The 20,930-nt window shown below is 49.5% G+C and overlaps 1 protein-coding gene across 8 annotated transcripts; it reads right to left on the bottom strand.

The window, feature by feature from the left end:
• Positions 1 to 1,937: 1,937 nt before the first annotated feature.
• On the bottom strand, positions 1,938 to 19,236 carry TMEM42 (transmembrane protein 42). Of its 8 annotated transcripts, XM_049862705.1 has the most exons (6): positions 18,985 to 19,236; positions 16,840 to 16,986; positions 9,810 to 14,770; positions 9,660 to 9,721; positions 9,308 to 9,412; positions 1,938 to 9,146 (listed from the first exon to the last, which is right to left on the bottom strand). In XM_049862705.1, the coding sequence occupies exons 1-3, from the start codon at positions 19,174 to 19,176 to the stop codon at positions 14,630 to 14,632; spliced, it is 480 nt and encodes a 159-aa protein (XP_049718662.1). In that variant the 5' UTR covers positions 19,177 to 19,236; the 3' UTR covers positions 1,938 to 9,146; positions 9,308 to 9,412; positions 9,660 to 9,721; positions 9,810 to 14,629. The 8 variants fall into 8 exon arrangements, 7 of the variants coding, with proteins under 7 accessions (XP_049718662.1, XP_049718655.1, XP_049718656.1 ...); XM_049862698.1 differs by lacking the exons at positions 9,660 to 9,721; positions 9,810 to 14,770; positions 18,985 to 19,236 and adding an exon at positions 18,606 to 18,924; XM_049862700.1 differs by lacking the exons at positions 1,938 to 9,146; positions 9,308 to 9,412; positions 18,985 to 19,236 and adding an exon at positions 18,606 to 18,924 and having other exon boundaries at positions 9,419 to 9,721.
• Positions 19,237 to 20,930: the final 1,694 nt, after the last annotated feature.

Here is a 20,930-nt window from a genome sequence, read left to right as displayed (position 1 = left end):
GCTGCGAGTAGGGATTGACTCGTTGGCAATGGGTGTGTTAAATATATATGGTCCCTAGGTGGCACAAATAGTTCACTTTCAGCTACTAACCAAAAGGTCGGCGGTTCAAATCCATCCAGTGGCACCACAGAAGAAAGGCCTGGCGTTTTACTTCTGTAACATGAAAACCCTCTGGAGCACAGTTCTGCTCTGACACACACGTGGTCTCCGTGAGTCAGAATCCACTCCACAGCAATGGGCTTGGTTTTTTTGGTTTTTGTGTTAAGTACACAGATTCCCCTCACAGCCTTCTTCAAAATAGCTCCACAAGGCAGGTTTAATTATTCCCATTTTACAGATGAGGAATCTGAGGCTCAGGCCATACAACACAACACTGGGTTCTGTTCCTTCAACCCTGACCTGGCGTTTAGGGAAATGTTTCTCTACTGTGCTAACCCACAATGGAAGAACTTGTCTGCTTTCTGCAACAAGAAACTGTAGAAAAAATGTAGCATTGTTTAGTTACGGGTGAGTGGAAATGGAGCTGGCAAGTTGGGGCCTGTCTTAGTCATCTAGTGCTGCTATAACAGAAATACAAACAGAAATTCATTTTCTCACAGTTTAAACCAAAAAACCAAACCCGATGCTGTCGAGTTGATTCTGACTCATAGTGATCCTGTAGGACAGAGTAGAACTGCCCCATAGCGTTTCCAAGGAGTGGCTGGTGGATTCGAACTGCAGACCTTTTGGCTGGCAGCCGAGCTCTTGACCACCGCACCACTAGGGCTCCTCTCACAGTTTAGGAGGCTAGTAGTCAGAATTCAGAGCACTGGCTCTAGGGGAAGACTTCTCTGATGGGTCTGGAAGAAGGTCCTTTTCTCTTCAGCTTCTGTTTCCTGGTTGCTTGGAGATCTCCACGTATCTTGGAAACTACCTTACTCCATCTCTACTTCTCTGGCTTGTTTGTTTAATCTCTCTTTTATATCTTAAAAGAGATTGATTTAAGGCACACTGTATCAGAAGCTGGCCAAATGCACACAGAAATAGAGTGGAGGGAAGGAGTGTGCTGTCTTAGAGGGAGAGCAACTAGGAGTATATAGGAAGGTGTATATAAGTTTTTGTGTGAGACACTGACTTGGTTTGTAAACTTTCACTGAAAGTACAATTAAAAAAAAAAAAAAAGACATACCCTACACTAACCCTGTCTTATTAACATAACAAAGACAAGCCATTCCCAAATTGGATTTTAACTACAGGCATAAGCAGTTCACAGCAACCCTATAGTGACCCTATAGGTCAGAGCAGAACTGCCCCATAGGGTTTCCAAGGACACCTGGTGGATTTGAACCACCGACTTTTTGGTTAGCAGCCTTAGCTCTTAAGTACTAAAGGTTAGGATTTACAACACATATTTTGGGGGGGGACATAATTCAATCCATAACATTCCACCCTTTGGAACCCCAAAACTCATGTTCTTGCCACATGCAAAACACATTCACCTCATCACATCATCCCCAAAATCTTAAATCAACTCCAAGTCCAAAACCTCCTCTTCTGAATCATCTAAACCAAATCTGGGTGAGACGTTAGGCACATTCCATCCTGGGCAAAGTTCTCAGGGTTTTGTTTGTTTGCTTTTTTAACAACCCGTTATTTCATGAACAGATACTTACCAGCTGCGTAGACTTGGGTAGTTACTTACCTTCTCTAAGGCTTAGTTGCCTTTTCTATAAAACGGGATGAAAATCCCTACATCACATGACCTTTGTGACAGTATTATGTAAAAATAAAGTACACAGAGATTCCACCAGGTTATTATACCATATTCTACTCAGCTGTTGTATTATTGCTGCTAGAAATTTTTCATTATTGTAAGTAATCCTGCAAGGAACATCTTTGTACACTGGGAGGAGGAGGAAGAATCTTTTTTTTTTTTTTTTTTACTTTTTTTCTTTTTATTTAATTTTAGATGAAGATTTACAGAATAAACTAGTTTCTCATCAAACAGTACATACACTGTTGTATGACATTGGTTAACAGCCCCACGACATGTCAACATTCTCCCTTCTCAACCCTGGGTTCCCTATTACCAGCTTTCCTGTTTCCTCCTACCTTCCAGTCCCTGCCCTAGGGCTGGTGCGCCCCTTTAGTCTTGTTTTTTTTTTAAATTTTTATTAAGCTTCAAGTGAACTTTTACCATTCCAATCAGTCTGTCACATGTAGGTTTACATACATCTTACTCCCTTCTCCCACTTGCTCTCCCCCTATTGAGTCAGCCCTTACAGTCTCTCGTTTAGTGCCAATTTTACCATCTTCCCTCTCTCTCTATCTTCCCATCCCCCCTCCAGTCAAGAGTTGCCTACACACTCTCCCGTGTCCACCTGATTTAATTAGCTCACTCTTCATCAGCATCTCTCTCCCCACCACTGACCAGTCCTTTTGATGCCTGATGATTTGTCTTCGGGGATGGTTCCTGTCTTGTGCCATCAGAAGTTCTGGGGAGCATTGTCTCTGGGATTCCTCTAGTCGCAATCATACCATTAGGTGTGGTCTTTTAGTGAGAATTTGGGGTCTGTATCCCATTGGTCTCCCGCTCCCTCAGGAGTTGTCTGTTGTGCTCCCTGACAGGACAGACATCGATTGTGGCCGGGCACCAACTAGTTCTTCTGGTCTCAGGATAATGTAGGTCTCTGGTTCATGTGGCCCTTTCTGTCTCTTGGGTTCTTAGTTGTCGTGTGACCTTGGTGTTCTTCCTTTGCCTTTGCTCCAGGTGGGTTGAGACCAATTAATGTATTTTAGATGGCCGCTTGTTGGCATTTGGAAGAATCTTTTTAACAACTAAAACTCAGGGTTGGGGGTGGTTCCCACTGGCATTTGGGTATCTAAGGAAATATATTTAAAAGTGAAAGCGTGAGAAGGGTGGAAGATTCTTTCAATCATTCCCAAGTCACCAGTCACACTGGCAGTCCCCTGCGTCCCCTGAGGGGAGCTGGAATATTTGTCTCCAGGGTTGAGGAAAGGCTGCTGCTCTCAGCCCTCTCCCGACACATTCCTCTCAGGGCTTGTTCCAGAGCAAACTTCCAACTGTAGGTCACAGTGTTTGCATCTGATTCCTTCCCAGGCATTTCACTCTGGTCTCCTGCCACCAAGCACTGGTGCTCCTCCTTGCTGGCCTCTGGAGGTGCCCAGCCATTCCAGCAGAGTGCTTTGCCAAGGCTCTCAGTTGCTCCTGGGTAGTGTCTGAGAAAGTGGACTGACCAAAGCAATGCCTTAGGACTGACCCTTTGGACTCCAGCCTGGGTGGACTGAGCGCCACAGGGACAAGCAAGGGGAACAGCTTTGAACCAGTCCTTTCCCCTTTCTTGGCCTTGATCTCTGCAGCTAATAGAGAAAGGGTGTTGGATCATGTCTAAGGTCCCATGCAGGGCTCCAGAATAGGGCAAGCTAGAATCCTAAGGAAAACCATCTACCCAGCCCTCCCACAACTCCTCTCCAAGCACAAGGAAATCTAACTAGCATCTCAAACTGGACACATCCCAACCAAACTGCTCTCATCTCCTCTTCCTCTATCTCAATCATCCCCTCTCGGCAAATGACAACTCCATCCTGCCAGGTACTGGGACTGAAAACCTTGGACTCCCCTTGATTCCTCTTTCTCTCACACCCACCATCTGTCAGTTAATCTTGTCTAGAATCAGACCATTTCCCACCACCCCACTTCTACCACCCCGGTCTGAGCCTCCAGCCTCTCTCACTGGATTTTTGCCGCTTCCCCTTTACTAGGTGACCAATCATCCCAGTTTGCCTGGGACCAGTGGTGTGCCCAAGGCACTAAAACCAGGACAGGCAAAGTGGGTTGAGTTGGTCACCCTACCTTTACCCCGTTATAGTCTCTCAATACAGCAGCCCCAGGATCCTTTTAAACACACATCAGTTATTATTCTCCTTAACACTTAGCACTCCTGGGATACTATGTATTTTACTGGTTGATGTGTTTGTTTGCTTCTCCCCAATAGAAGGAATACTTCATGAGGACTGGGACTTTGTTTTCTTCTCTGCTGTCTTCCTGATACATGGTATCTAGAAGACCCTCAACCAACTTGACTGAATGAGTTCATGAATCTTTCTGCCACCTTCTGACTCTACCAACTGGCTCTTACGTACACAGACCTCGGAGCAAAGTCAGCGTCCCTCCCCTGGCCAGTTGTTACTGCACTTACAATCTTCAGGCTCAAACAGTACCACTGACTCCCCACCCTACTTTCCTGCCTTAGCGCCTGCCTCGCTATTTTTAGCAGCACTTTCAGCTGTCAGTGAGCAGCTTCCAGCAACCCCATTACAGTACAAAGCAAAGACAACACAGGCATTCCCTCTGGGGCCCTACCTGGTTCAGCTCTGACAACTCCCCAGGGAACCCGGAAAATTAGCAACCTGAGCAGACTCACCCTCGGGGCTCGCCTCCACGAGTCTCCAGGAGCTACTGTTCACGCTGCAGCCTTCCTCAATTGTTCCTAGCCAGGTGCCTGAGAAGAGCTTTCTTTCCTGATATCGGTGTTCCAAGTCATCCAGGGTACCTGGTTCCTCTGGCTTTTCCTGCTTTCACCCCTCCTGTTCTGCCAGTTCCTCAGAGCATGCCAGTCCCAGCCAGGGGCTGTAACCTCTAGGAAACTCACCCAACCTTGGTCACTGAGAGAACATTACCCACTTTCATTGTTTTACATTGCCCCACCCCAGCAGAACCAACCAACCTGTACAAAAGGGCTGGCCTTTGATCAAGACCCTCGAAGACAAATGACAGAATGTTCATGCCAGGAACTAAGTTCCAGGGAGATGAAGGAGACCTAGTGCAGCCCCTGCCTTCAAGGGACTTGGGCAGAAGGAGAGGTGAACCACTGCTTCTTAACTGAATTGACAAGCCTGGAGAGGAATCTAAACAAACCTGAGTGGTGTCACTAGGGTTGGTACCACCCAGTGCCGTAATTCACGCTGTCACTGCCCCCCACCCCACGCCATGAACTTCCTCCAGTACCAGGTTCACAGATACTAATCACCACAATATTGTGGCTAAAATATCAGAAAATCTGACAAAATCAGCAACTATAAAAACCCTGGCAGAAATGAAAACAAAAGCTCGTGTACAGTACTGTGCAGATGAAACCATGTGATTCAAAGCGTCATTGCAATTGGGCAATAATGACAGCTCTGACTCTAAATTAGCATAGAGTTTTAGCCTTGTAGTTATAATGATATATGTAAGCTAGGCAAAGATGTCACTTTAAGGACTAAGGTGCCCCTGACCCAAGCCATGGCGTTTTTCAGTCACCTCATATGCATGTGAAAGCTGGACAATGAATAAGGAAGACAGATGAAGAATTGATGCCTTTGAGTTATGGTGCTGGTGAATGTCATGGATTGAATTGTGTCCCCTCAAAACATGTCAACTCGGTTAGGCCATGATTCCCAGTATTGTGTAGTTGTCCTTCATTTTGTGATTGATGTAATTTTCCTACATGTTGTAAATCCTAATCTTTGCCGGTGGTTAATGAGGCAAGATTAGATTATGTTAAAGAGGGTTAGGGAGAGATACAACACCCTTACTCAGGTCACAGCCCTGATCCAATGTAAAAAGTGTTTCCCTGGGGTGTGGCCTGCACCACCTTTTATCTTACAAGAGCAAAAAGGAAAGGGAAGCAAGCAGAGAGTTGGGGACATTTATCCAGCAAGAAAGCAGTGCCAGAAGCAGAGAGCGTCCTTTGGATCCGGGGTCCCTGTGCCTGAGAAGCTCCTAGACTAGGGAAGACTGGTGACAAGGACTCTCCTCCAGAGTCAAGAGAGAAAGCCTTCCCCTGGAGCTGACACCCTGAATTCAGACTTATAGCCTACTAGAGGAAACCCTGGTGGCGTAGTGGTTAAGTGCTATGGCTGCTAACCAAGAGATCAGCAGTTCAAATCCGCCAGGCACTCCTTGGAAACTCTATGGGGCAGTTCTACTCTGTCCTATAGGGTCGCTATGAGTCAGAATCGACTCGATGGCAGGGGGTTTGGTTTTGGTTTTGGTAGCCTACTAGACTGTGAGAGAATAAATTTCTTTTTGTTAAAGCCATCGACTTGTGGTATTTCTATTACAGCAGTACTAGGTGACTAAGGCAGCAAAGAATGTTGAATATACCATGGACCGCCAAAAGAACAAACAAATCTGTCTTGGAAGAAGGACAGCCAGAATGTTCCTTTAAACGAGGATGTCGAGACTTCGTCTCACATATTTTAGACATGTTATCAGGAGAGCCCATTCCCTGGAGAAGGACATCATGCTTGGTAAAGTAGAGGGTCAAGGAAAAGAGGAAGACCCTCAATGAGATGGGCTGACACAGTGGCCGCAACAATGGGCTCAAGCATAGCAACGATCTTAAGGATGATGCGGGACTGGATAGTGTTTCGTTCTGTTGTTCATAGGGTTGCTATGAGTCAGAGCTGACTCGACGGCACCTAACAACAACAAAGCTGGGCTTACAGAAATGTTTTTGTTGTTAAAACCACAGGAATATTTTTATCAAAAATAATACATTTCTGCTGAAACTCTGCACAAAAATCTTATAGTCATTTTGGTGTCACCCCCTCTGACAGTGTCATCCAGTATTGTCAGCACCCCCACACTCCCCTAGGGATGCCGAGGGCCACTTGGCTGGAGGGGCACCAAGATGCCCAGCTGGCTGAGACATGTGGCTCCACAGAGATTTTTCCACTATTTGAGGGTTCCGCGAGCCCTTCAGCTTCTCTGCTGCAACCGCCAGGGAGTCTCTAGTCCTGATGCCGGCTGCTTCCACAGAATTGGTTCTCAGTAGGGAAAACAACCCCTTTTTATGTGGCCCTGAGTTAGAAGTTACCCTGGTATGGCTGCCAAGGGGCAAACTTGGGAAAGGGACGTTGATTAGAAATAATGAAACCTTGGAACCTTCCATATCAGACTTAAGAAATCAGGAACCAAGATGAGCTGACTTGAAAGGGAAAGAAAATGGAGAATTACATTTCCTTGTCTCTTCTGTGGCTCCAACACATGGACCACATAACCTTGCCCACATGTGGCTTGAAGTTCCAGTTACCGTCCAGATCAACTCTCAAAGAGCTGGGCTACCTTTACAAACTGTATGGTTTTCTTTTTCTTAAAAAGAGCTGCTTGTGGTTGTTTTTTTTTTTTTCATTCTTTTGAATACATTATGCGCCCACATGGTTCTAAATTTTAAATGGGATCCAGCCACCCTGATGCATCCTAGTTACCAGTTTCTTTGAGATCCTTCCAGAGATGCTTTTATACACTGAGAAGCAAATATACATATGTATCATTTCCCCCTCTTAGTTACACAAAGATGAGCATATTGGTATGTTCTGCACCCTGAGTTTTCACAAATAATATGTATCTGGGAAATGTGGGCAATCTTTCCATCAGCCTGTAGCGACCTGGACCACTCTCTCCTACAGCTGCAAAGTACTGCATTGTATCGAAGGTCCACAATTTATTCAACTAGCCTCGTCTCCATAGGCATTAGGGTTGCTTCCAATCTTGCTGTTATATTCAGTGCTCCAAAGAATAAACTTGTACACAGCTCATTTCACCCTTATGTGAACACATCTCTAGGAAGAATTGAATGTCTTAAAGTGAAATTGCTGGGCCAAAGGGCACGAGCAATGGTAACTTAGGTAGATATTAATGCTCTGCCCTCCACAGGGATACCTGTAGTTTTCTCCTAATGTTAATATTACTGGAGGGAGCCAGCCTGGTGTAGCAGCAAAAGTGCCAGACCAGGGGTGAAGAGATCTGAGAGCCAGCCCTGATCCCACACTAACTCGCTGTGTGTTGTGGGGAAAGTTGGTTGGCCTCTCTCGGCTTTCGTTTGGTTCCTCACCTGGAAAATGCAAGGATTGAATGATGATGTCAAAGGTCCCTTCCAGACCAAGCAGCCCAGACACCAACAATTGCCCTTGCTGGCTTAAGAAGAACCAGAGTTATTCCTGGTCACTTTGAGTAACAAGAAAGGCCAGCAGCTTTCTGCTGTCCAGAGTACAAGCAACTCAGCACTGCACTTCCAAATATGATAAATCAAACCGAGCCCTGAAGTGCACCCAGCATTTACAAAGAGCCTCGGCTGGGCTTTGTCTGCAGGAGGTGCTAGGCCCTGCTGTTGGGGGCTCGGGGGTGCGGAGGGGGATGCTTACTTTTCTCTGTATTTCCTTTTGCATCATGAGAATTTAGCACCATGCATGTGATTACCTATTTAAAAACAAAACCAACTATATAAACTGGAAAGGGAGGTAAGCCTCTGGAAAGACCTGGCCTGCTGTGATGGGGTCTAGGTTTTAGCCGCCTCGCCTCTCCGGGCCTCCTTTTTCTCCTCTGACAAATGAGGGGCTTGAACAAGATGAGCTTTTCGTGGACCTTCCGGGCCAGAAGAGCCAGGGTACCAGAGTGAGTGCTTAAGCATCTTAAGGGGGCAGGTTTGGGGTTGGACAAAATGGGGCCTGTGTCCAGGGCCCTCTGCAGCCCCACTGTGTGACCACAGATAAAGAACGTGTCTGAGGCTCTGCTTCCTCACCTGGAAAATGAGAACCAGTGTGGGCACCCCTGCCACAGGGCTGTAGTGAGGACTACGAGATCGCACGTCTCAAGGAGCTCCACAGCGCCTGGCACAGAGGAAGCACTTGAGAAGGGATGCTGTGATAAGAAGAAGGTAATTCCAAACTCTTTACAAGAAATCAGCTCTATGGGGGAACCCCAACACTCCCATTTTACAGATGAGAAAACTGAGGTCCAGAAAAGGTGGCCCTACAGGTGTCAGCAGAGGAACCGAACTCATTACTCCCAGACCGGTAAGTCTCCCTTTCCCCCTTGTAAATGGAACATCTGGGCCTCCGCAGAGCTGGCTGTTTCATCTGTGTTATGTGGTGTGGCATTTTACCTGTCAGCTGGCCCTAAATGGTCATCTATTCTCACCTTTCCAGCCTGGGCCACAGCTAACCCCAGGGTCTGGTCACAGGCCACTGGGGGTGCGAGGCTCCCCAGGACTATGCCATCACGCTGCTCCTATGTGATGGATCCTGGGATTTCAGGGTTGGGGGGCCCCACTCAAGACTTTCTGCTCTCTGCTGACAGGGGGACCAGGCCTCAGGCCGCACTGCAGGAGGGAACAGGAGGTTCTAAGTGTAAACTCTCCGTGCCTGAATTCAAGTTAATCCAGGGATGACAGAGGTGGGGAAGGGAGGGGAGAAAAAGGCAGGCAGAAGGGAAACTGGGTGAGGAGTGGGAGATGGAGACACATCTCACAATGAAACTCACAGGGGACTCTGACTTTATAGCCAGAATGGAATCTTCTTCTTTCTGCGTCCCCAGCACAGAGTCGGTGCTCAGCAGAAGAATGAACGCCTGCCTGTGGTTCCTCACCTGGCAGGAACGAAGGCAGGAATGAGTGAGCAAGGCCACAGCTCAGAGAGCTGTTCTGTTTACTGAGAACTGTGAGGCAGGGGTTTGTGGCAACACCACAGCTGGTTCTCTTGTGCCCGGTGAGCATCTGGTGTGCAGGAAGCCCTCAACTGGATCAGGGTGACTAGGATGACTGGCTCACAAAAGGGCTGGGTGCTCAGGTGGCAGGCTGGGAGATGCCCAACACCGTGTGCCTGGGGGCAGGTACCTCCTCCGGAGGTCAGGGGAAGCTGTGTGCTATGTCCTCTTCTCCCAGAGGACGCTCCAAGTCTGTTTAGGAAGAAAAGCCTGGTGAGCATTGCTTTGGGGGATTCACATCCACCCCCTCTCCCCACCACCCCGTAATCTCTGAACTCACCTCCCAACCCGTCTCCCAATTCTGAGGAAGAAAGAGTGGTCCAGGCCCTCCCCGCTGTCCCAGGCACCATGGGGGCTGCTCATGGTACCAAGCTCGGGGTCTCAGTCATGAAGATTTCCATCCTGATACTTTTTCCCTCTTTTGTGCGAAGAGAGGAGTTAGTAAATAGCCATCCATGGATCCACAGAGGCAAAATCTTTTCTTCTTTTATCTGAAGCTTTTCTTACCATGTGCGTAAACTTTATAGCAGAAAATGAAAGAATGCAATAAACCCCGAAATCTCTCTTTGTTGAGCCAGCCCTAGTGCTTGCCATGGTACACAAGTGTGTCTATGCCGTGCAAACCCACAGGGCTGCAGGACACGCCTGGCTCCCTGACACATGGACCTCACCTAGTGCCCTCCTACCTCAGACTCCTTCCTGTTCGTGGGCACATGGCATTCTGCTGTATCTGCCTAACTATTTTTGTGTGTGTGTGTGCTTAAAGTCAAAGTTTACAGAGCAAATTCGTTTCTCATTAAACAATTAATACACATATTGTTCTGTGACATTGGTTGCCAACCCCATGATGTATCAACACTCTCCCCTTCCCAACCTTGGGTTCCCCATTTCCATTTTGTCCGGCTTTCTTGTCCCTTCCTGCCCTCTCATCCTTGTCCCTGGGCTGGTATGCCCATTTAGTCTCATATACATGGTTGAACTATGTGTTATTGTTTGTTTTATAGGCCTGTCTAAGCTTTGGCTGAAGGGTGAACTTCAGAAGTGACTTCAGTACTGAGTTAAAAGGGTGTCTGGGGGCCATACTCTCAGGGTTTCTCCAGTCCCTGCCTAACCAATTCTTGATTGTCAGGCAACTGAGTGCTGTTAGTAGGAATGCAATGAGGAACCCTGTGGCCCAAATGGCGTATTATTTTCTTTTGGATTTCTCTCCAGTGTAGTGGCACCAGGGCCAAGATCACAGTGCTTTGCTTTGCCTTTTAGCTTTGGTGACATCTGGCTAGATTGTGTTGGGCAGGGCTGTGCCCATGAGACACAGGGACTACTGCTTCTCCAGAGAAATTGCCCTACTTTCTAAACGCCTTCTTATCTGAATATACATATATTTCACTGGCAGCCTGGCTGTACCATTCATTATCTGTATTTTCTATTACTCATTCATTCATTCACTCATCCATCCATTCATTCAACAGCAAATTTTGTGAGCACTTACCAAATTACGAGTCCCTGGGAACACCGCTAGTCCCTGACTTACAACGGGGTTCCATTCCAATAACTCCGTCTTAAGTAGGTTCGGACATAAGTCGAATATCTAATTTTGTTTTTGGTGTTCATTATTGCCTTTTATTAACAATATTGTTCTAAGTCTGACCTTTGCCTGGGGTTGGAAATATTACATATATGATGATATCAGCGAATTATGCACTGGAACATAGTATTCTGTACATATTACAAATGATAAGATATCCAAAAAAAAAAAAAAAGGTGGTCGTAAGTCCTGTTTGTCACAACTCAAATATGTCATAAGTCGGGGACTACCTGTACAGTGGTGAATCAAACAGCCACAGCCCATGCCCTTAAAACCAAACCCATCGCCATCGGGTTGATTCTGACTCACAGCCCTGAAGGCATGCACAGTTTAGGTAGAGCGGAAGCGGGTAAACTGACTAATTAGTTTCTGGAAGTGAGAAGTGCTGTGCAGAGAATTAAAACAGGGTGAAACAGAGAGCAAGTCACTGAGTGGCTCCAGTGTGAGTAGAAAAAAAAAACACACACACACACAACAAAAACAAAGCCCCAACCAAAAGAAGAATGGGCAAGGGAAAGGAACAGAGAGCTACGCAATGGAATATTATCCAGCCACAAAAAGGAATGAAGTACTGGCTCACGCTACCACATGGACGAACCTTGAAGACACACTGAGTGGAAGCAGCCAGACACCAAGGACCATATTTTCTATGACCCCATTTATATGACATGCCTAGAATGGACAGACGCACAGACACAGAAAGTAGGCTAGTGGTTGCCACGGGGTGGGGGAGGTGGGAACGTGAAGTGACTTCTAAGTGTATAGCGGTTTCTTTTGGAGGTGATAGAAAATGTTCTGCAACTAGATAGTAGTGATGGTTTTATAACCTCGTGAATATACATTAAAAAACAACAACAAAACACTGAACTGTACACTTTCAAAAACAATTAAGTCAAAAAACAAAACAAAGGGTAATAGAGCCCATTCAGAGCTTATAAGCTAGTGAACCTGGAAGTTGAATTGCTAGCCCACAACAAACCACCTAAGGTTCAAGCCATCATCCAGAATGCACACCAGCAAGACAAAATACCAACACACAGTTTATTCTCTTATCAATGTACCTCCAAAATGAGGAAAGCACAGGTTGAACACTTCCCCACCTTCAACTAGAAACGTGTATCTCTGTTTTTTAAAAAATGACTCATCTTCCTCTTGGAAAAACATCTCCTTCACAGGCCTGTTTGTTGAGAGTGACAATAGGTCAACACCAGCCATCATTATGAATGTGGCAGGTCTCTGGAATGGAGGCTGGGTCCCCTCAGGACAATGCCGGCTCCAGGGTAGACTTCTCTCAGTCCTTTTCACTGACTAGCTCGGGGGGCCTGAGCCCTGGCTCCCAGCAGCCCCCAGGCCTGGCCTTGGCCAGAAGTCTGACCACATGTGGGAACACACCCTGCAGAGCCTTGAATGGGCTTCATCTTCCTCTCTGGTAAAATGATGGGGTGCGGTCAGACCAGGGAGACCCAGAGTGTTCCACAGAACATGAAGGGCCCTCAGCGAAGGTGGCACATGAGAGATGAAAAAAGGGGTCTGAGATTTGGGGAGCGCTGTGGTAACAATGTGTAACAGGTTCCTCTACAGCAGGACCTCTCAGGGGCTTTAACATGCCGATGTGGCAGGGCAGTGCAGGGTTAAGAGCTGAGCCCTGGAGTCAGACAGAAGTGCTGACGCTGGTTCTGCTGCCCTTTAGCTGTGTGACCTTCTGTACTCAGTGGAGAAAACCAAGCTGAGCCTTGGCTTCCTCACCTCTTGTTGTTGTTAGCTGCTGTTGAGTTGATTCTGACTCATGGTGACCCAGTGTCTGCAAAGTGGAACTGCTCCATAGGGTTTTCAAGGCTGTGACCTTTCAGAAGCTGATCGCCAAGCCTGTTTTCCAAGGTGCTTCTGGGTGGACTCAAACTGCCAACCTTTCGGCTAGCAGTCGAGCACTTAACTGCTCATACCACCCAGGGATCATTCCTCACCTCTGAAACGGGAATAACAAGAGCACCTCCCTCCTGGTGTGGCTGGGGGACTTACATGTGCCAAAGTGAGGTCAATACTGTTCCATTCTGTGAATCAGAGTTTTGGCTGGGCCCCCGTGGAAGCACAAAGAGAGGAGCAAATTGTGTCTCAGGGTTTTGAAGGAGGAATAGGAGCTTGCTGGGAGAGGTGAGGGGGAAGGGAACCCAAAGCAAGTGAAACAGCGAGTGCGAAAGCACGGCGGCAGGAATGGACGTGGTGGGCTTGACAACTATTGAGACGCAGCTGTTTGGGGTGACTGAAGCATGGTGGGGAGGCAGAGGAGGCAGGGACTAAGGAGGTGGCAAGAGAGAAGCTGGAGAGGTGGGTTTGGGCCAGATCGCCACCAGAAGGTGGTGTGGACCGGTTTTAGGAAGCTGGTTCTATCAATGCATGGAAGCCATGAAGGCGCTACTTCAAGCAGAGGCCGGTGGGAAGAGGCATCAGCCTGGAGAAGGCCTCTCTCAGCCACTGCTGTCAGTCCTCCCACCTGCCAGGGAGCTTGAAGAGGACAGGGCCAAGCCCAGGACAGCTAAGAGGGCCCTCTGGGCATCAGGGAGTCCCTGGGGAGAACTGGGGGTGCTCCAGGCACCGAGCTACACTGGGAGAGTGTGCAGGCAACAGATGGTTTGGAACTAGAATTCCATGCGTATATGTAAGACTCAGAAAGAATCCAAGAGACCTGGGATAGAAAAGAACAGAAGAGGCCTAAAGGGAGGGGGGCGGGCAACCTTCTGGGCCAGTTTCCTTCCTCATACATAAAATAAGATGGGGTCCCCAAAGAGAGGTCACACTTTTCTCCTTGAGAGCACCAAGGGAATGGACAGCCCCTCCCGAATTAGAAGAGTTCTGCCATTTGAGTTCAGGAAGGAACACACAAAAGCAGCCACTGAGAACACACTAGGAGGGAGCCAGCAATGGGGCCTGCCCCTCCTCTCTGGAAACTTCAGCTCACCCTGGCTGCTACTGCTTACTCCCAAGAGTAGGAAAAATGAAGATTCTGTACCTGGTAGTTTCAACTTAAAAAAAAGTATTTATTACCCCAGTTTTCCTTCTCGTGCCACAATACAGAAGCATGACACAGATGGCCTGGTGAATTGGCATGAAGGTGTCAGCAAGCCCCACCAGTCACTGATTCCAGTGTGTTATGTGACTGGCAGTAGTCAGGCAACATGACGACAATTACAGCTTGGTTTCAGGGACCACACAAAAAGCGGACCCACCCCAGGACCCTGGCATCTGCAGAGGCTCACCAGCAGAGGAGGCTCCCTGGGGCAGCCTGGGAGCGTGCAGGTCAAAAGCGTTATACAGATACATCAAGAAAGGGTCAGTCAGAACACTGCTGCGGTCGTACCTCCCCTGACAGAAGCCGGAGCTTCATGCCCGAAGGCCTCTCAAGGTCTGCATTCCCTGGCAGCAGAGCTGGCCTGGAGGCCTGGCCGGGTTGGCACTGCCCTCTGGCTGAGCTTGGCCGCCGTCGTCACCTTTCCAGCTGGTCTGTCCAGCCAACGGTGCTACTGCTGCTTCTGTGGAAGGGCCTTCCAGGTGGGCGGGAGTTTTCTGTGGATCAGGGTGAGTCCGCAGATGATAAGGAACACACCCCCCCACCACAGGACCTCCTGGCACTCTCCGTACAGCACGTAGCCCAGGAAAGCCTGGAGGACAGACATGGAAGTAAGGCAGGGTACACACAGTGCCCAAGAGAGTGCCACGGTGGGTGGGCCCAACCTCACACCCCTGGGGTGGGCCTCCCTCCTAGGGTGCCTGGAGGAAAGGCACAGAGCTGGAAGTCCTGGGCTTGAAACCCAGCTGTACCTTCAGGCAGGTCAGAAAGTAGCAGAGGGGACACTACCTTCCTCAGAGGGCTGTGCCCCCCACCAGGTACATGAGAATGACCCAGCAGAGCGGGCAGGCAGACCCAGCACACAGCAGGCATGGTGTTCACGGACCAAGCCCTGGCTCCCGCATCCTCCCTCACTCTACACCGGGACTGGTTGGGTTCAACTTCAGCCCAGGGCAGCCAGCGCCACCTTGTTGGCCTCAAGGAGCCCCAAACTCCAGACAACGGGGCTGCACAGGGACTTCAGAACCAGGGACAGTGAGTGGGTCAGCTTTTCACAGTTGGGCTTCACTCCCATCTAATGTGAGAATTCCTCCATGTTTGGGAAGTGAGACAGCAGCCACTCGGTTGTGGTCACCAGGAGACAGGCTGGCAGTCCGGGGTCCCAGGGCCTCACTCCAGCTCTGGGCCTCAGTCTTGTAGTATGCTTTTAAAGAGGAGCACTCACTACTTGGAGCCTGTGCCCACCAGTCACCCGGCAGCATGGCCTCAACCCCGACCAATGAACCGATGAGGAAAGCAGCTTAGAGAGGCTAAGCGAGGCACTGAGGGCTCTCATGCTTCCATCAGAAGACCCGAACTCTGCCAGGGGAGCTGGCGGCTTGTCAAGCCCCAGACGTACGTGGGGTGTATGAAGAAGCACCGCCACCACCACCCCGTCCCAATCTCAAGGCAGGTCTCATACACAGATGCACTGCTCTTTTCTGGCCTGTTTCCATCTTCCAGATGAAGAAGGGGTGACCAAACTGCCAGGACCATGTCTCTAAGCTCTAGGATTCCAATTCAGGAACTACCCAAACAGTTCTCTGCCAGGCTGTGTTGGCAAGAAGATTCAGCAAGACCTTCTTTCCTGCACCCTTCAGCCCTCACCTGACTCAGGGCCCTTAGGAATAGGCTCATGGCCTCCCACTGAGTCAGGACTACTGTGGCGGAAGCTGCGCCACAGGCAAAGGAAAAAACAGTTACCTCAGCTTCCACATCCAGGAGCCACCACGGCTGGCTAAACAGCTGTACAGCCCTAGCAAGGGGGCTAGTCCAAGCAGAAACGTGAGCAGGAAGCTTTATTGCTAGAAAACTTTAAAATGGTTCAGAGAAACCGTTACTGACCACAGCAGAGAAAATGTCCTAGCAAAAACCCAGCTTACACATAAGAACTTTAGGCCAAGCTTATGGAGACGACTATGTTTCAGGGGCTTGAGACAATGCAGCCTGCCCTATTGTGTGTCCATCAGAACATACGTGTGTCATGGGCTCAGGCACGTGAACACCCCAGCAGCCCAACCTCTATGGAGATGTCATAGATTGGGGCTCCCCAGCCTGGCTGTGCATCACAATTACTAGAGGGACTTGTTAATAGATTCCTAGACTCCACAACCTGGAGATTCTGACACGATAGGTGTGGGCCAGGCCCCAGGAATCTGTGACTCTGTGAACATCTTGGGATCCACTGGTTTCTTCTCTGTCGTCTGGAACTAACACTTAATTCTGTACCACGTTAGGTCTGTTCACACAGACCCTCTGGAGTGGACGGATCTGTTTTTAAGTAAGAGACAGGAAGAGGAGCAGAGTTAGCAGGAACCTGGGGAGGGAGAGGAGAAGATGAGAGGGGACTTCCTAGATTGGCACAATGACCCTGTGAGAGCCAGCCCCGCAGTGGCCCTGCAAAGCAGTCATCGGCCACATTCCACTGCTGGCATGTGGCCTGCTGGTCAGAAGGCCCTGGCTGGCTGACAGCACAAAAAATGAGCCACAGCCAAGCCTCTACTTCAATTTCTGTCTTTAATCCTTTTCAGAAAGCAGGAGTTCCCCAAGGATAACTCACCCAGATAATGAGGAGTGACAAGCTTTAGCTCCCAGAGCCCAGGTTTGGGACAGACTACTCACCGAGCTGAGGATGTTTGAAAAAGTCACCGTGACAGATGCAACGGCCGAAGACATGGAGAAACTGAGGCCCCGGCTAAAGAACGTCCACATCAGAGAATTGGTGAACGCCATCCCAACAATGCCTAACACGCATAAGCCCATGTTGACCTGCGGGAGAAAGTGTCACTGTAGCCACGTCCACCCGGGCAGCGCGAGCTGCAGCCCCACTCATAACGCACCCAGACACGTGGATGCAGGCAGCCCGGCCTCTACTGAGATCCCACCGCGAGCCCAAGGGGCCTCACTGCTTTCCTGCCCAGGACTCCCTTATCCCTCAGTGGGCAGCAGACGCATTTTACAGATGAAACAAACTTAGAGAAGACACTAATTTGGCCACCTTGATGGCCATGTGACCTTGGGCAGAAGTAAAATGCTTATCTATAAGCAGTATTTTCTATCGCACACCAGTCCCTTATTGATTCCACAGTGACCGATGCTTGGAGATAAGTCCCAGAAGGTCAAGTATCTGTTATTCAGTAGGCAGTACGAGGAAGTCAGGTTCCAGACTACTCAGGCCAGCCCCACTGGGAATTCTTGAGCTTTTACTCTGCGCCAGGCCCTATGCTAAGTGTTTTGAGTGCATTCTCGCTTATTCCTTAACTTCATTTTACAGATAAAGAATGTGAGATGCAGATAAGTACTTTTCCCAAATGCCACTGCTGGTGAGAGCCTCCAGGATTCAAACGCAGACAGTGAGACTCCATGCTCTGCACCAGCACACAGCCCTGCCTGGGGAAAATACCACCTGAGACCAGCTGGCTGGTGATCCCAGGTGCCACTTTTTGAAAACTTGCAGATTCCTTTTTGGTTTAAGAAGAGAGCCTTGAGATGAGAAGGTCTTTCCAAGCCTCCTGCACAAAGGATATGCAGACCCCTTTGCTGGTCTAAAATTAGAAATCTGCCAGCAAAGTTTTGTATCCTCCTGGATCGGGCTGCTTTCTCTGGACGTTGTGCCCATCTAGATTTCACACCCAGCGTACTTCCTGTAACGGTTTTTCAGCAGCTGAACAGCGTCCTGAGCAAGGGATGCCTTCTTATAATTTACACAAAGGCATGGTCTGGGCCTTGTGGAAACCCTTTATACAAAAGGTTACAGAGGCCTGCTTCACACCTGAAAAGCAGAAAACCTCATGGCCCATACAGTCACTCATCTTATTTTGGACCAAACCAAAACCAAACCCACTGCTGTCGAGTCGATTCCGACTCATAGTGACCCTATAGAACAGAGTAGAACTGCCCCGTTAGAGTTTCCAAGGAGCACCTGGTGGATTCGAACTGCTGCCCTCTTGGTTAGGAGCCCTAGCACTTAACCACTAGGCCACCAGGGTTTCCTATTTTGGACCACATACCCCTAAAATTACAACCAAGATATTAACCTCAAGCATGGTAGCTCCCACTGGCTTAGAACTAAATAGGCTTCAACTGAAATAATTCTGGCCTTCAGTCTGTCCACTGTTCAGGTCACAGCCTAACCCTGAATTGCAGACGCAACAAAACCTCTAGCAAACAGAGACTGGACTGTGCTATGGCTCAGGCTGATGCAATACCTTAGTAGATGTGTGAGGAGGCAGTTTTGGAGTTCTTAGCGTCGGAAGACTATCCAGAACGTTCCTCTCAGTCTTCCCTTAAACCTAGGACCCCACACACCCCTAATTTTCCCATCAGCAGGATAGACCGGTCAGAACACCTGTTTATTACAGAAGAGAGATGGGCAATAGGCTTCTCACCTTAAGAGTCAACGCGGAGAGATTTAAAATGAGAAGTACAGGATGCATGTAGGTGTACGTCTTCCCCAAGAGCGAACTAGCCCAATCGGAGGAAAAATTTTTGGCCTCTGGTAAGGGAAGGGGCCTCAGTCCCTGCCATCTCTTACCGCCTGCACTGGACCAGGGCTTGACGCGATTTAGAGTCGAAGGATGCTCTCCCACCCCGGCTAACCGCAGCGCCGTGCCCCGGGACCAGGGCCGCACGGACCCGCGGGGGTGAGGCGGCGCTCTGCGCCTCCATCCCCGCTCCACCCCGGGAGCCCCGCGGGCCATGCAGCGCCCCTCCTCCCCCCAGCACCACCCGCCCGCCCGCCCGCAGCAGCAGCGCCCCGGGCTCGACCTCGCTGCCGAAGGCCAGCTTGGCGGAGGCGGCGGCCACGGCCCCGAACGCGCCGGCGCACAGGCAGTTGAACACGCCCCAGAAGCGGCGCCGCATCGCGCCGGCCTGGAGGTGCGGGGGACATTCGGCAGGGGTGTCGGGGTAGGCGGCCGCGCACACGGCACCGCTCGGGGGCCGCGACCTCCCAGCCATGGTGTCAGCCGATGACGCCCGGGTCGCCGGCCTCGCCTGCCTCAGCCAGGGTGCAGCAGGCGCCGCTATTGGACGGCGGCCTCACGTGACGAGGGCCGCACGTGACGTGAGCGCGGCGGCCAATTGGGGCACCCGGAGGGCGTCGGCGGGTGGGGGTGTGGCCGCCAGGGCTCCGCCCAGTGTTGCGGGCGCATGCGTGTTACCGGCGAGCCGCTCTCCCGGGGCGGTGGGCGGTCTCCTGCGTCGGACTTAGTGGTTTCCACGCCAGGAGGACGCTGGGGCGGGATGACGGGGGCAGACGTTGTAGTTGCTGGTGTAGCTTGTAAACTGCACCACGGGGCATATCAGTTTCAATCCTTGCCACGCAGTGTGGTCCAGCCTTGGCCTCTCCTGCCGAATCCTAGGCTCCGCCTCAGATCCGCTCAATCGGAACCACCTTTCTAAGAAGACCCCCCAGGTGACTTGGGGTCATATTGCTGTTTGAGCAGCGCAGGTGTAAGTAGCTGTTGGCTGGAACGGAAAAGATGGGTCGGTAGAGGGTGCTGGAGACCTCCAGAGGAAGGCGACAAGGCTCTGACAAATCAAAAGCCCCAGATGGGCACACACTCATTGTAGCAAATTCAGAAAATAGAGATAAGCAATTAGAAGAAAATGAAATCATAATCACTACACTCTGGTAATCGAGATTCCACAAAAGTGGAATCTACCTCCTTATTTCCACTCTTCAGGAAACCCACTGTCAACAGAGTATTCTCCATTTAATCATATATAGTACAAACGTAAAATATACATACATACATGTTTTACATAATATGTACGAGGCTCTTTTAACAAAAACGACGTCACAGAATATATACTGTTCGTTAGCATTTTTTGTTGTTCATGTTTTCGTGGAAATCCTTCCACACCACCCTGCCTCTTACAGGGTGGTTTTTTGGCTCAAAAAAGCATGGATAATCTCTACAGACGCCTATGTAGTACAAATGGCCCCATTTTGCAGGAGGAAATTGAGGTTCAGAGAGGCCTCAGTGTACCACGCCACTGAGCAAAGAGCTGGGTGAATCCCAGCTCAAAGGTGCTCCACTCTGAAAGCTGTTGTCACTTTGAACCTTCATCAAAGAAAGAAGTGTTGGACTTGATCAATTGTGCATGCTTTAAAGATCTAAAAGGAATTGTCTTAGAACAAGTGATGCCTCTATTAGCACTAGAGGTTGAGTATCTCAGAGCCACCTGCTCCCTAAAGCAGCCTGTACCACTTTCCAACCTTATCAGTCCTGTCTGGATCCTGTAGCTGGCTGGCTGCCTCCCTGCTTGCTGCAAACTCCTTGACGGCAGGGCTCACATTTTTCTTTCATCTCCAGGTTCCCAGTGCCTGGCGCAGGGCCTTGGTCTGGTGATGATAGTTGACTTAACACTATCCCTGACCACTCTGGGGGGGAAGTGATCTCTGCCTCCTAGACAGAAACTCTTGTGTATATACAAATCACTTAGAGATCTTGTTAAAATGAAGAATCTGATTCAGAAGGGCTAGAGCTGGCTGAGATACTGCATTTCTAACAGGCTCTAGGATATCAGTGCTGGTGGTCAGAGACCACACTGAGTAGCAAGGCTCTAAATGACTGTTGTCCTCAGTGCCATCACATATTTTGCAACATATGTGCCTCCCTAACAGGGCTATCGGAGTCCTGGTGGTGCAGTTAGCTGCTAACCAAAAAGCTGGCAGTTCAAATCTACCAGCTGCTCCTTGGAAACCC

Source organism: Elephas maximus, chromosome 20 (genome assembly GCF_024166365.1).
Source record: "Elephas maximus indicus isolate mEleMax1 chromosome 20, mEleMax1 primary haplotype, whole genome shotgun sequence".
In the NCBI taxonomy this organism is placed as follows: Eukaryota; Metazoa; Chordata; class Mammalia; order Proboscidea; family Elephantidae; genus Elephas; species Elephas maximus.
The sequence above is the reverse complement of the archived record's forward strand: the minus strand, read 5'-3'. Positions and strand labels throughout refer to the sequence as shown.

Coding starts and splice junctions, on each gene's coding strand:
- TMEM42 (XM_049862698.1), bottom strand. CDS start 18,917: ATGGCCCGCGGGGCTCCCGGGGTGGAGCGGGGATGGAGGCGCAGAGCG. Junction 16,987..18,605: donor TCTCCGCGTTGACTCTTAAG/GTGAGAAGCCTA, acceptor TTTCTCCCGCAG/GTCAACATGGGCTTATGCGT. Junction 9,147..9,307: donor CTATAAAGTCAGAGTCCCCT/GTGAGTTTCATT, acceptor TCCCTCCTGCAG/TGCGGCCTGAGGCCTGGTCC.